The sequence below is a fragment of the Euleptes europaea genome, chromosome 5, assembly GCF_029931775.1.
Source record: "Euleptes europaea isolate rEulEur1 chromosome 5, rEulEur1.hap1, whole genome shotgun sequence".
Taxonomy (NCBI): Eukaryota; Metazoa; Chordata; class Lepidosauria; order Squamata; family Sphaerodactylidae; genus Euleptes; species Euleptes europaea.
The window spans coordinates 80,988,627-81,004,734 of record NC_079316.1 but is presented as its reverse complement, the minus strand read 5'-3'; the positions used below and the strand labels follow the sequence as shown (position 1 = coordinate 81,004,734).

At 43.7% G+C, this 16,108-nt stretch overlaps 2 protein-coding genes across 2 annotated transcripts in view; both read right to left on the bottom strand.

The window, feature by feature from the left end:
- LGI1 (leucine rich glioma inactivated 1) overlaps positions 1-16,108 on the bottom strand; it is a 290,579-nt gene that overhangs the window by 201,865 nt on the left and 72,606 nt on the right. The gene's annotated exons all lie outside the window — the stretch shown is intronic.
- CEP55 (centrosomal protein 55) overlaps positions 8,960-16,108 on the bottom strand; it is a 21,725-nt gene continuing 14,576 nt past the window's right edge. Inside the window, 3 exon segments of the mRNA XM_056850037.1 lie at positions 8,960-9,166; positions 11,179-11,304; positions 12,242-12,313. Of these exon segments, the coding sequence (XP_056706015.1) occupies positions 8,960-9,166; positions 11,179-11,304; positions 12,242-12,313 (405 nt within the window).

Genomic DNA, 16,108 nt, shown 5'->3' with positions numbered 1-16,108 from the left:
ATATTTAATGAATTCAGTGGGATTTGCTTCCAAATAGATGTGTTCAAGGATTGCAGCTCCAGTTATCTAGATAAAGCACATGTCTGCATTCTGAGGGTCACTTTGGGTAGTAGTTTGGAGAGGGGGCTGGAATTTGCATGTTGCTGAACCTGATGCTGGGTGATCAGATTAAACTTTTGAAAAATACCTAAATAGCCTTCAATCAGGACGTACATAACATACCACTCAAAAGTCGAAACATCGTCATGTTCCACAGCCTTTGGAAACAGTTTTCTTTTCTATACTAGTAAGAATGTGGGCAGAACTTTTACCAATGAAAATTTAATGTGTGTGTGTAAAGTGGTGCCAAGTCGCAGCTGACTTTGGGCAACCCAGTAGAGTTTTCAAGGCAAGAGACTAACAGAGGTGATTAGCTTTCCTCTGCACAACAACCCTGGCATTCCTTGGTTGGTCTCCCATCCAGTTAGTAACCAGGACTGATCCTGTTTAGCTTCTGAGATCTGATGAGATTCGGCTAGCCTGGGCCATCCAGGTCATGGCAAAAATTTAATAGGGCTGGTAAAATATTTTGTAGGTCATGCAAGATCTTTATTAGCACTTACGGGTTTCCCGTTGTATGTTAAATCCTGTGTTTCCTGAAGCCAAGCATCTTAGTTTTGTGTATTAAGTTGGGCTTTGGCTAGGCTGCTATCTGCTGACAAATTTTCTTGGCAAACCACCCTTTTCAGTCCTATGCTTGCTGATAGCGATATGTACCTGTACTGTTTGTGTTCACTAATACAGCATGAGCTAGTGTGGTGTAGTGATTAAGAGTGGTGGTTTGGAGCCAGCATGATATAGTGGTTAAGAGCAGTGGTCTGGAGCGTTGGACTCTGATCTGGAGAACTGGGTTTGATTCCCCACTCCTCTACATGAGCAGTGGATGCTAATCTGGTGAACCGGGTTGGTTTCCCCACTCCTACACATGAAGCCAGCTGGGTGACCTTGGGCTAATAACAGTTCTATTAAGATCTCTCTCAGCCCCACCTACCTCACAGGGTGTCTGTTGTGGGAAGGGAAGGAGATTGTAAACCGGTTTGATTCTGCCTTAAGTGGTACAGAAAGTCGGCATATAAAAACCAACTCTTCTTTTTCTTCTTTTTCTTTTTCTTTTTCTTCTTCTTCTATCTTCTTCTTCTTCTTCTATCTTCTTCTTCTTCTTCTTCTACTACTACTACTACTACTACTACTACTACTACTACTACTGTTCAGAGCTATATAAGCCAGTGTCCAAAGACTGGGTGTAAAGCTGCCTTCCACATGATAGCACCTATCTAAGCAATGAGCCACATATATATGCCAGCATCTCCTCTATACAAGAAATTTTTTTGGCAGCAAATGTATTGCCGTCCCAATAGCCCTTTAATAGCTGTGGTAGTCTAACAGAAAGAGAAATGTGGAGGGGAGGAAATTAGACAACATCTTCACTACACCAACAATTATTTCAAACTCCATTGGGAGGCATTTGAAGAATATATAACAGTTCAGAGGGGGAAATTACCCAGAGCTAAGATCCTTATATACTTTGCATTATATGCATGTCCATAAGTTTGCTGAATATAACTTTTCTCCATGTATCTGTTACATTTTTTTATCCTACCCTTTTCCAATGCTCAGGATGGTATATGTTGTTCTCCCTTTCTCTGCTGGATCCCTACACCAACCTTGTAAGGTAGGTTAAGACCAAGTGTGTCCAAAATCAACTAACAAGGCTTCATGATTTGGGTTTTCTTGGTGCTGTACTGACACACTAACCACTACTCCACACTGGATCTCTCAGTCCAGTTAAACCCTTACAGTTCTTCCAAGACAGGTTTCCTTGCCAAGAAGAACCTGCAGGGACAAGATTAACTGTATAAAATTCCTGGGTTTGTGTGTCCATCATTGACGCTGGGGTTTGATTCTGTGGGGTTGTATTCCGGGCACCGATGTCATGTTGGGCTGAACATAATATTTGCTGGCCTAACAGGTGTGTTGTGTTATTTAATGTTTGCAAAGTGCTTTGACATCATTGTTATTCATGGTGTTGATTTTTAGTCATCACAAGAAGCCTTGAACAGGGAGTTCCCTTGGGAGGCAACTGTGTTGAGCAATTCACTTTCAAGAAAGACCAAGGAAGTGATACAGTATCTTTAACGGACCAACTAATGTTGGGATATACAAAGATGTCTTGTGCTGGAAGAAATAATTGATCCATTGAGAGCAATACAATGTTTCATAATTGGTACTGCGGTAGCTGTCATTGAGGAAACTTGCAAATTTTTCTATATTACCCGATCTGTTTCCCAGATTACCAGATTTATTGCTCTCTTTAAGTATTTGAAGGGCTGTCACTTAGAGGAGAGCAGGGAGTTGTTCCTGTTGGCAGCAGAGGATAGGACTCACAATCTGGTGAGGCCAGTAGGGGGATATCAGGATGCAATTCACTCCATTTGCTAAGGTCTTCCCTAACACCCTGGAAATGAGTGGGATGGGGGAGAAGGCATAAAAAAGATGGTCCTTCCAGCGTATCTGGAAGGCATCCCCCAGAGACAGGTTGCGAATAGGTCCACTTGGGGTGTACCCCATCTGCTAAAGATGGGAATCAGGTATTTCTCCTGGATGGACCATTCATGGTTCATCTATAGTACCCTGCTGAGATGGTCCACCAATGTATTCCGCACTCCTGCGATGTGTGTTTCTCTCCATGAGATGCCATTGGCCAGGACTAGTTTCAAGACCCTCAATGCCTCCTTGCAAAGCGGCAGCAAGCCTGTATCATGTATCACCCTGTTTGTTCAGGTAGTAAACAGCTGTCATATTGTCTGACTGGACCAGGACATTGGAAGCTTTTAAGATATCTGTAAATGAGGTAAGGGCATAACGAATGGCACAAAGTTCAAGGAGATTGATATGCCTGTTGCCACTTGCGGATCCCATACACTTTGTATGGATATACCCCTACAATGTACCCCCCCAGCCCTGCAAGGAGGCATCTGTAGTCAGTGTATCATCTGAGCTTCAGTGTCCAAAGATGAGGCCCTGAAGAAGGTTAGATCCCCTATCCCACCATAATAGTGAACGTAACACCAACCTGGGAAGCAACAAATGGTGGTGTTGCGAGTCTAACAGCAGGCTGAACTTTCTTATAAACCAATTTTTAAGTTCCCTCGTGTAATCTGGCATGTGGGGTCCCTGCAGTAGTGGACACCAAAGCCCAAAAGCCTTCAAATGACCACGGCTGGTTGCCGGCATGACTTCTGAAAGGATCTTACAAGAGTTCTTATAGCAATCACTCTCCCCCATGGGGATAAAGGCTTTACCCTTCGTGGAATCCAGAATAGCTCCCACAAACTGCGTGAATTAGTACATTGGGTACACTTTTTAAACAAGGTGTTTGATGCCATAGCAGAATCTGGGGTTCCAAAGCACAGCAAGACAACATTTGGGACTAGACCAGATAAGCTGTCTCAATCCTTACTCTCTCTGAACTGTTAAAAATTGATGACAATCGCTAGAAGTTTTCTCTCGCGGCGGCAGCAAAAAAGGAACTGAGGGGAAGGGGCGTGTCTCCTAAGGAGCACGTGGCTGTTTTGGTGGGAAGCCATTACGCTTGCTTCAGGGGGAGAGGCGCCCCCGATAGGCTATTAGCTGGGAAAAAATCTCCGGTGGCAGGCCTGCGCCCAACCCAAGCGCAGTCCCAATATGGGGCTGCACCGAGACCAAAGATGAACAACATTAAGCAATATGAAACAAAACTCCCCATTCCTTAATTCTAAGCCACATGGCACGGGAGTTATTATTCAGACTTATTCTTGAAGGCAAATTTGCGGCATATGTCATTTGTACAAAACAAAGTGTAGAAATTAAAAATAAAAACGGCTTGAATGTGGCAATTTTGAGCAGGCGGCATATACATTTCCTAAATAAATACACTCCAATGAAAATTCCTGGCCCTCTTCTGGCCTAATGTTTGAAATGCTTCTAGGTAGCTAGATGCAAGAAACTATGGAAGGCCTTGATGTGTTTCCACATTCTCTTACAGGTGATTGCTAACACGCCACAACGTTTAAATATTTGTGGTGTTTGGTGCGGCTTATTAAACTGTATGCAGAAGGAAGGTTGGTGTTACGTTCAAGCTGTAACCCCTCTGCTCAATTGCACGCAGGGAATTGTTTATAGCATTCCTTGCATGAAGGCATTATTTGCACGTGGCAAACAAGAGGCAACCCACTCCGTTCTTTTCACTGCGTTTAAGCAAACAGATGGCTGAGATAGACTGAACTCGAAGCAGCAGATGGCGAGCAGTTGACATGGCGACTGGGGGAGGCTGGTTGTGTTTGAAAATAGCTGTGCCATCTTGAGGTGGTCACTTGCAAAGTAGGAGGACAAAATCATTCTCCTCCCCTGCGGGAAGCTGTGCATCTTTTTTTCAGCCCACGCTTGAAAGTACAAAGATAAAGTTTTCATTAAAAGTCGACTGCAACTGTAGTGTGAGTTTGGGGGTTGGGGGGGCTAGGGAGGGGCTGGGGGGCTCAGTGGTAGAGCATCTGCTTGGCATATAGAAGGTCCCAGTTTCAATCCCCAGCATCTCCACTTAAAGGGACTAGGCAAGTAGGTGATGTGAAAGACTTCTGCCTGAGACCCTGGCGAGCTGCTGCCGGCCAGAGTAGACAGTACTGACGTTGATGGACCAAGGATCTGATTCAGTGTTAGGCAGCTTCATGTGTTCATCTGTAACTGGATTAACCATTTGTGACAGAGAATGCTTTGCCTTACCAGGACGATCCTACATTCATTATACTGGACCATACCAAGATATTTATCACTTGCATGCCTAGAGTGTTTCAGATGAACTGATGAGGGAAAGCTTCATGGAAAAAACATTCCCTTTATCCCCTTGCCATGCAATTAGTTGAAGAGAATAAAAAGAGTTGGTTTTTATATGCCAACTTTCTCTACCACTTAAGGCAGAATCAAACTGGCTTACAATCGCCTTCCCTCCCCCTCCCCACAACACACCCTGTGAGGTAGGTGGGGCTGATAGAGCTCTTAATAGAACTGTGACTAGCCCAAGGTCACCCAGCAGGCTTCATGTGTAGGAGTGGGGAAACCAACCTGGTTCACCAGATTAGCCTCTGCCGCTCATGTAGAGGAGTGGGGAATCAAACCTGGTTCTCCAGATCAGAGTCCACTGCTCCGAACCACCACTCTTAACCACTACACCACGCTGGCTGACCGATTTATCACTGGGGATCTGTAATTATTCCTTCCTCTTTAATTGTTGGGACTACATAATTCCACCGGACTAGCCCAAGGTAACCCAGCTGGCTTCGTGTGTAGGAGTGGGGAAACGAATCCAGTTCACCAGATTAGCCCCCGCCGCTCTTGTGGAGGAGTGGAAAATCAAACCCGGTTCTCCAGATCAGAGTCCACCACTCCAAACCACCACTCTTAACCACTACACCATGCTGGAGGAAGTTACGGTTTTACACCTCAGAGGAAGCTAAGGTTTTACACCTCAGAAGTTTGGGGATCACTTAATTTTTAATTAAACCTCAACAGGGACAGGCACTAGCAATCCAGTGACTAGTGCCACAGAATCTTCATGGATTTTGGTTCCATTCTTCGAGTTTTTCTTCTCATTATTATTATTTATTTGATTTCTATCCTACTCTTTCCTGACCAAGGTTGGGCTCAGAGTGGCTCCTTGTTCCTAAATTTTCGTTTGAAGCTACCACCAGTGATATGTCTATATAATTATGTAGCTCTAGAAGGTGAGTAGGTTTTATAGGACTTCAGTCCTCCTGACTGAACAATTACCCCATAAAGGGATTTGATTTCCCAACAATTTCTATGGAGAATGAAAAAAAAAAGTGGCCCTTGTATGACAAAATAATGGATCTATAACATCCATCCTTCTGCCCAAATCATTGTTGTACAGTGGTGCACCTGGACATAGAGAGGACTTTCTACATTCATGAGCTTCTGCTTCAATAAATGCATTAGTATTTAACGACTTTGCTGGTTTTGGCTTCTACATAATGCAACAATTCTGAGCTGGTGTTCTTGCAGGAAGAAATTGAATACATCACAGCTTCACAAATAGGTTTCCCCAACAAATGTGGAAAACCAAAATCCCAACACAGACTCAACAGTTACGGCTCTGCCTCAATTCCGCCTCCTAAATGTCAGAGGAACAAGTGTGCACTGGGACGTGTGGCTCGGCATCTGTTCTCGGCTACAATGTTCAAGCTATAGTAAAGGTTGAACTAGCAGATGCTCAAATAGCAGAATGAAGAACACAATTCACCAGGAAGATAAAAATGAACATTGCATTGGACTAGTCTACTTCCTTGCAGATAACACTGGAAATATTACATAGAACCGCTTGATTGGTGGTGGCATTACAATCCAAAAGAGAGGGGCTGAAAGAAATGGACAAGAAAGCAAAGCTACATTTTGCTTGCCTGCAGTTGTATGTAACCCCAACCCCACCCTGATAAAATCAAAACCTTGTTACTGCTTGCTTGGTAAAACTCCATTAAGACAAAAGTAATGACTTCAGGAGAATTACACAACGTTAAGGTTGACAATGAGGAAATTGAAATTGTTCAAGACTTTCTATTCCTTGGGTCCACCATCAACCAAAAGGGAGACTGCAGCCAAGAAATCAGAAGATTGAGACTGGGAAGGGCAGCCATGAATGAGCTAGAAAAAATTCTGAAGTGTAAGGATGTGTCACAGGCCACCAAGATTAGACTAATTCATACCATCGTATTCCCTATTACTATGCATGGGTGTGAAAGCTGGACATTGAAGAAAGCTGATAGGAAGAAAATAGATTCCTTTGAAATGTGGTGTTGGAGGAGAGTGTTACGGATACCGTGGACTGCCAAAAAAACAAAAACAAATCAGTGGGTTATAGATCAAATCAAGCCTGAACTGACCCTAGAAGCTAAAATGACTAAACTGAGGCTATCGTATTTTGGTCACATCATGAGATGACAAGAGTCACTGGAAAAGACAGTCATGCTAGGAAAAGTCGAGGACAGCAGGAAAAGAGGAAGACCCAACAAAAGATGGATGGATTCAATAAAGGAAGCCACAATTTACAAGATCTGAGCAAGGCTGTAAAAAATAGGACATTTTGGAGGACTTTCATTCAGGCACAGTATAATTGTTTACTTATGTACAATAATGTCCGGTGGCTGAGCAGAGGACGAGTCCTGGAGAGATGCATGCCAAATGCAAATTTTTACCTTTCAATAAAAAGTTGTTTGTATCATTGAAAGCTCTGTTATTGTGTTTTTCTTTTAACGCAAAATATGTGAATGTATGAGTTGTTTTTTCTAAACGAAAACCTCAGTATTCAGGTTAAATTGCCATATTGGCACTTGGCGATAAATAAGTGGATTTTGGGTTGGTTTGGGCACTCGGTCTCTAAAAGGTTCGCCATCACTGGTCTATGCTGTTGTTTTGTTGCTAGGTATTAGTGTTTCAGCATATTGTTTTTCGTTTTTCCTTTTAGTATATGCTTAGGAGAACGGCATAAGAGCCCCGTGGCGCAGAGTGGTAAGCTGCAGTACTGCAGTCCAAGCTCTGCTCATGACCTGAGTTCGATTCCCGACGGAAGTCGGTTTCAGGTAGCCGGCTCAAGGTTGACTCAGCCTTCCATCCTTCCGAGGTTGGTAAAATGAGGACCCAGCTTGCTGGGGGTAAAGTGTAGACGACTGGGGAAGGCACTGGCAAACCACCCCGTAAACAAAGTCTGCCTAGTAGACATTGGGATGTGACATCACCCCATGGGTCAGGAATGACCCGGTGCTTACACAGGGGACCTTTACCTTTTTTTTTACCTTAGGAGAACGGCAGCAAAAAAATTATTTTGCACACAATATTTAGGAAGGATCATGACTTGAGAAAATTTGAGAAATACCATACTACAAGCATACCATTGCTCAGGAACGAAATTTCATTTTTTTTTTACCCTTTACTACTTATTAAAAAAGACACAGGTAGCCAGTTATAGGTAGACATACTGGCAAAGCCAATTTTATTTCATTTCATTGCTTATAAGGAAATCGTTCTTTTTTTTAAAAAAACAGGTTCCCTGATGTATTACATCCCTTGTTTTTAGCTGTGGGATACCAAAGTGCTAAGAGAGGACGGTGTTTGTTTGTTTGTTTGTTTTAAAAAAAGACAAGAGGCATCCTGATGCATTGACGTTTGGGTTCACTGTTTCTTTGCCCGCACACACAAACAGCATTTAATGGAAGCTGGAAAACGGACTGCTCCCTATGCTTTCTGCTTTGCCTGTCAGCACTCATCCTCTCGTGCCTGAGACTGGACTACACACCCTCCAAAGCAATCAGAACTGACACATTTCTCTTCCTGCAAATGTTTGGAGATCTCAAGCTATTAAAATAGTGGAGGCAGGTCGAAGCAGCTACATATTATTCCAATCAAACAAAACCAGATATATTCTCTCAGACTGAAAATAGATGTGCTTGGCGGGCTTTTCCCTGACCATCTAGGAGGCCATGCAAAATAAGTCAAGTCAGCTGAACATTTCTACCCGTCTGTACACAGTGCAAATACAATCAGTAGTTTGAATATAAGATACCATGCCTGGAACAAAAACATTTGTTTGCTGCCTTCGGGATCACTGCGAAGACCAGTTTTATTAATTTAAAAAACGTTCTGTACAGTGTTTTATTTCTTAGGCGGGGTCACATGAAGCCGACATTAAGCAAGCATTATGTACGAACCCCATGTGCAAGGGGGGTGGGGGCAAGAGCAAATTATGCACACAAACCCAGGACTGAGCCAGCTTTGTGGTGCCCAAATGCAGCCCTTGTTAGCTGTTTTTAAATCCCATTATTTTTTAGTTTAAACATCTGGGAAAAATAAGGCACACCTACAGATGTTAACCTACCATTTAATCTGCACAGAAATCAAGGTGGGCTAATAACTCCCTATGCTGGCTTGTAGGATATAGTGCTTTACATTTGGGGCATTCCAGGAAACTTTCGTCGAGAAGGTTTGAACGTTTAGGTGAAGAATGCTCATCTTGTATTACCAACTTGTCTTCAAAGGCAGCCTGGAAATTATGCAGGACTTCTACACACGTATGCTCTGGGAGCTTCTGAAATATATCATACAAACAACTTGATATTAATTTATAATCAAGGAGATCATATGGCAGTACTTATTTATTGCCAAGGACGGCACATTATTTTTCAACACCTTCCAATTCATGAAGATACTGTCAGGGAGAAGCCGTGTTGGTCTGCAGCAGAAGAGCCAGATTCGAGTCCAGTAGCACCTTAAGAGACCCACGAGATTTTTGGAGTATGAGTTTTGGACTCTTGAAAGCTCATACCCCCCCAAAAATCTTGGTCTCTAAGGTGATAATGGACTCGAATCTAGCTGTTCCATTCAAGAAGTAGAAGTGTGGTTTTTTTTCAAGTAGCGCTCTTAAGATTAATTTCTGTAAAGAGTGAAGATGACAGAGATCAGCCAAAGATTTAGCAGAAAATCTATATTGCGATGAGCAACTTGAATGAGGACACTGAGGGACACCACATAGGTTTTTGTATGGGAGAGCCAGACACAAGGGAAAGCAAGTGGGAAACAGAGAGTTGTGTACGGGAGGAGAAAATGTTGAAACAGATCGGGGAGGTAGAACTGAAAAAGCCAAAGTAATAGCAACATATCAGGGTACAGTAAGTATGGCATCAAACAACGGCACAAATACAAGGTCTATAGTAAAATATTGCATTAAAAACTTGCAAGCATCTCAGATTCAGCTACATTACAATGTTGAGCTATTGTAGTAACAGGCTTATCGTTCAGTTCCTTCATAAACACTACCACTATGGAGAAAAATTAAAACAAAGGTGTGGATCCTAATGATGTCCATTTGCAGAAGACACTTCTGCTGGCGGAAAGAGGGGGGGTCACCAATTCCCACCTCTCACTGCAGGCCCCAACACTGATCCTGGTGGTCCACTGACCCACTAGAGGTATTGTTTCAGCAGGCTGCCACGGGAGGAAGGAAAGCTCCCTTACATAAGCCCCTCCCTATTGGCATTACAAAAAAGGGGTAGGATCTATCCCCAAATAGTAAGATCATAAGAGAAGAAGAAGAGTTGGGTTTTTATATGCTGATTTTCGCTACCTTTTAAAGGAGAATCAAACCAGCTTACAATCTCCTTCTCCCCACAAAAGACACTTTGTGAGGTAGATGAGGCTGAGAGAGCTCTAAGAGAACTGACTAGCCCAAAGTCACCCAGCTGGCTTCATGCGGAGGAGTGGGGAATCAAACCCCGTCCCTCCAGATTAGAGTCCACCGCTCTTAACCACTACGCCACGCTGGCTCTAAGAGATATGGAGAGTTTGCTACCCATATGTAGAAGGAAGCCTATGCGAAGCCTCCACTGACACACACTCAGGTTTCTCTATGTTAAAAGGGATTAGGAGCAATTCTGCAAGTAGGGCTAGGTAAATCTTGCCAACAATAACTTAAGCTCAGCTGTGAATAACTTTTAAAGCAATGGCACAGGCTGTATTTTATAGTTTTTTAAAGTGGGTTTTTTGGCAGGCTGGCTTATCAGTAGAGATGATGGGGATATTGATTAGAGGGTCAATAGGTGTGGGAAATTTTAGGATCCAGCGGAATTCCTGTTTGCATTTGGGACCTTAAGACTCCCACAGGTTGCTGTTCTAATAATGAAAACAAAGGGTTCTTCAACACATCAAACAGCCTTATCCTGACCCAGACAACTGACCCATCAAGACCAGTATTGTCCACTCTGACTGGCAACAGCTCTCCATGGTCTCATGGAAGGGGTCTTCCACATCAGCTACAACCCGATCCTTTTCAATGGAGATGCCAGGGATGGCACCTGAGACCTTTGGCATGCAAAACAGGTGCTTCCCTAAACATTCTGTACCAGAATGCACCAGATTAGTGTATTCTGTACCACACAACTACATATATGTGCACATTTCACAGAATGTCCACCTCTGGACATGTGGCATGCAAAAAAAAAACCCTACTATCAACTTTAGTGTTTGAGGCAATTAAGATTTTCAGTCCAGGTGGAAGGCAAGATGATGAAAGTAAATCCAGAAATACTGAGCTTCACTACTCACCGCGGCCTCAAGGCGTTTGCTCTGCTCCCTTGCCTTGCGCAGCTCCTTAAGGAGCTTATGCAACTGATGCTGCAAGTTCTGGCGATCAACTTTTTCATTCTCCAAGTCTGACGAGCATGCCTGGATCTGGCAGGAACCAATGGATGTAAGCGCAGGTTACATGAAAAGCTTGTTTTAAATAGCTGGTGCTTCATCGGCGTATGTTTCTTTAAGTGCATCCAGTTCCCAAGTTTCTGATTACGGACAGGCCTGCTAGGGAACTTTAACATTTATTATTTACATTTGTTCCTAAAAACCTGTTTCAGTAACCAGTGATAACAGAGCGAAGACAGGACTTATACAAGTCCTGAAAAGAGAGAGGATTTGAAATCAGCAAACCTCCCAATAGTACCAAGCCATATTTGCTGTCAACAAAAGCATGCAGCATCTTGCACAAATTTACTTTTGCCAACTATGCAACGGAACTTGGCAGGGATGGAAATGAGCAATATCCAATTTCAATACCTTTATTGGTATATTATCAAGCAGTTGATCAAATAAAACCAACCCTCTAAAAATCATTTAACCTCCGCCTCTTAACAATTTCATCAAACAATTTAGCAACAGATTCAATAGTCTCAGAATCTCGGGAGGATAACAACAATTTGATCTTACTATCATCAGCTTGATCTACATGATTTGAGAGAAAGGGATCTAAAAGGACCGCACAAATTTCACAATAAAATGGACAATACAAGAGCATATGGTCAATACTTTCAATCTCCCCAAGGGCATATTTACACACCCTGGCAGAGTAAGGAATTTTCTTATATCTCCCATACAGAATAGCAGAAGGGAGAACATTAAAACGGGCTAACATAAATGCCCTCCAGAGATGAGGGACAATAAGACAGGACAAGTACTCTGGCATGGAATTTGATATTCCCATCGCAGCGGTTAGCATCTTCCAGAAGCTAGACTTCTAAGGAATGAGCAATTTAATGTCATGGCTCAAGGTGTTAGTTCCAGAAGCATTCAGAACTGCAATGCATCAATAAAACCGTACTCCAGGGTAATTTGGTACCTGCTGTTCCAAAGCTGCTATCCTGGTACATTCCTCTTGCTGCTTTAAGAGAGATCTGTGAAGCAGTTCAACCTGTTGAAGGCCATACAAACAATTCCAAAGTATGGTAAGAAGTTTCCAAATGATACAAGTGTAGACATGAGAAAAATTTTCATGGGTTGTGTATTTTGGTCCTCCCAGTGTATTCCGTCATATGCCACCACCAGATTAGCAGGGCCCAGAAAAGAAATCCTCCTCCCCTGATTCTACTGCTTCCTCAAATGTTTCTTCACCCATCCAACAAAAAGATCAAAAAGGATCAAAAGCCCTTGACTCAAGTTGGATCCATATCCAAGCGCAGATGCCCTCCACACAGCATTACTTTTCAAAAGCACACTTGGATATGAAATCAAATTCACATCCCAACGTAAGTAGGCATTTTACCCAACAGCCCCTTTAAAGTAAGCAAAAGGTAAAGGTCCCTTGTACAAGCACCAGGTCATTCTTGACCCATAGGGTGACGTCACATCCCGACGTTTCCTAGGGGGTGGTTTGCAAGTGCCTTCCCCAGTCATCTTCCCTTTACACCCAGCAAGTGGGTACTCATTTTACCAACCTCGGAAGGATGGAAGGCTGAGTCAACCTTGAGCCGGCTACCTGAAACCGACTTCCGTCGGGATCGAACTCAGGTAGTGAGCAGAGCTTGGACTGCAGTGCTGCAGCTTACCACTCTGCGCCACGGGGCTCTTCCCTTTAAAGTACAAGGTGAAAAAGATTTCCACTTGCACCCTAAAGGATTTTATGGGGATTGTATTGGGCTCAGAGAACACACATCTGAGAAACAGTGTGCACTCTCCTGAGCACCAGCCCCTCAATCCTTTGCCATTTGGCCACATGCTTCCCTTTGCTTTAACTCCAACAAGGGCTTGCGCATGCATGCATGCTGACTGTTTGGTTACAACATAAGGACAGCCCCCATGTGCAGCCCCCCCTCCCCCGTGGAGGGGCAGTGGTCCACCATTGGAGAGACAGGGAGTTTCTCTCTCAAAGGAAGATTTTCCTGCATGGCTCAAAGGTCCCTCCCATCTGCACAAACTCCCTCCCCCGCCCAGCCCCTTACCTTCTTTTGATACCAAGCACTATCTGTGCATGTAATATACCTTTACTAAGATGGGGGAATAGCACTTGCTACTACAGGTAGAGTATCCTTTATCCGGACATCCCACATCCGAACTGATCCGAAAACCGGACCCTTCGAGCCGGCATGCAGGCAGATCTGTGCTGCCAGCTCTCAATGTTTCCTCTCACCTAAAGAAATAAAATACAGCGTACGCTGCATCGTAGGTGGAGACTGAAAGCCTGCCGTTGCTACCGTAGTTTGTTGTTGCTCTTGTTTAACAGCTGATACAGGTAGTCTGGTGAGATAGTTACACCTTTGCTTTTTGATGGTTCAATGTACACAAAGCTATCTAAAATATTGTTTAAAATTACATTCAGGCTATGTGTGTAAAGTTTACATAAAACATAAATGAATTTGGGTCTCATCCCCAAGTTATCTCATTATGTATTTGCAAAAATTCCAAAATATTCCAAAATATGGAAAGATCTGAAATACGGACCACTTCTGGTCCCAAGCACTCCGGATAATGGATACTCAACCTGTATATCTTTCCATCTTGAACCAGAATTTCCCTTATGCATCCTCAGTATCTTGTTTCCAATTAAATTCTTGTTTTTAAGCTATACATGATCTTGGACACTGCTTCAATAATGCCTCATGGAAATAACTCTTCTACAAATATTTACATGTTCTACTAACAACCCCATTTTGAATAATGTTAGTGGGATTCTGCCTGTATAATTGTAACCAAGTTCTGAGTGCCAGTGTTAACCAAGTTCTGAGTGCCAGTTAAGCACTGCAGTTTATCACGTGTTTATCAATGTTGCTTGGGTTCACAAAGCAGCTGAAGAAATTCCTTTTCTGGGGAAAAGGCCAATATGGTCATAAAACAGTATTAACTGGGAGAATAATTCTACTTTTCCTTCGGGATAGATTTTTGGCACATGCAGATTTTAGCCACTGGAGCAATATTCCAGGAGAAGGTTTCATGTAATGTGAGTGCTAATCTCACAATTTATATTACAAGTGAAGTTGCTGCAATCCTGGTGTGTTCCCGCTATTTTACGTTAGTAGACTACTAAATTGGCATCATCTTCTAATTTGCAAATAGTGGCACTTATCAAGCTTTTCGAGGCCTCCAACAGAATGGCATTTCCATTTGTTGAAGAGAAGATAGCAGTTTCTGCTAATTCCTTTCCCCTTCACTGCAGACCTTTATTTTGCACTCTGTGTTGCTCCTGGGGGGGCGGGTGGTGTCTGCTGACACCCAGAAACAAAACTTCAAGGGGGTTCAGTGGGCTGAAGTAGGAAAGTCCTCCTCTACAGCCCATGGACAGTTGGACGCACAACACCATCTGGACCTTCCTGATCTCTGTATACTTTTATTCAATTTGTTCCAGTAGTTTTAGTGCTGGGATATGGCATTATTGAGTTATTTTGTACATTGTGGCTTTTATGGTTTTGGGCCCTTTTCTGGTTTTAGGGTGTATTTTTATGCTGTCAGTTTATTTATTTATTAAGCTTGTGTCCCACTCTCTATCCTGGCAGAAGCTGGGCTCAGAGTGGCTAAAGTCCATAAAATACATTTAATCAACAACAACAAAATTAAATGGAAATACAAATATCCTACAATAAAAATTCAAACAGTAAAATAAAATAAAAATTAAATTGGCACCTATTTGCCGGCACACAGGTCCATGGTGAGCCTGGGGAAAGCAATCAGGGTCCCCAACTAAAACTCAGTAAGGTGGAACATGAAGAAGAGAAAGGGAGGTCAGCTGTGATAGACACTGTTGCTGCCCTCAACCATAGGCCTGGCGGAACATCTCGGTCTTACAGGCCCTGCGGAAATGCACTAAATCTAGCAGGGCCCTGGTCTCACTGGAGAGGGAGCTCCACCAGGCCGGGGACAGGGCCGAGAAAACCCTGGACCTAGCTAAGGACAGCCAAGCACTTTTTAGGCCGGGGACCACCAGTAAGTTGATATTTGCCAAGCGTAATGCTCTCTTGCCCTGACCTGGATGGCCCAGGCTAGCCTGATCTCGTCAGATCTCAGAAGCTAAGCAGGGTCATCCCTGGTTAGTATTTGGATGGGAGACCACCAAGGAAGTCCAGGGTTGCTGTGCAGAGGAAGGCACTGGCAAACCAACCTCTGTAGGTCTCTTGCCATGGTGACCCCTTTTTGGGGTTTTCATAAGTCAGCTGTGACTTGACCGCACTTCACACACACACACAATGCTCTCTTAGGGGCGTATCAGGAGGGAGGTCCTGCAGATAGGATGGTCCCAGACTGTTTAGGGCTTTACAGGTTAAAACCAGCACCTTGAACCTGAGCTGGTACTCCACCTGGAGCCCCTGCAGTTGCTGAAGCACTGGCTAGATATGTGTTCTCAGTGGGGTCCCTGTAAGGACCTGCACTGCTACATTCTGAATCAGCTGAAGTTTCCAGCTCAGTCTCAAGGGCAGGCCTATGTAGAGCTAGTTACTGTAATCTAGCCTGGAGGTGACTGTCGCATGGATCACTGATAGGGCACTAGGTCAGGGAGGGAAGGATAGGGCACTAGATGCCTAGCTTGGCGGAAATGGTAAAAAGCTGCCTTGGCTGTGGCTGTGACCTGTGCCTCCATTGATAAGGAGGTGCCACGTGTCACATCCAGACTCTTGATGGCAGGCACAGGTGTTGGTTGCGCGCCTTCAAGAGCTGGGAGCTGGCGCACCGTCTCCGATCCGCTCTGACCCAGCCACAGGACCTCCATCTTTGATGGATT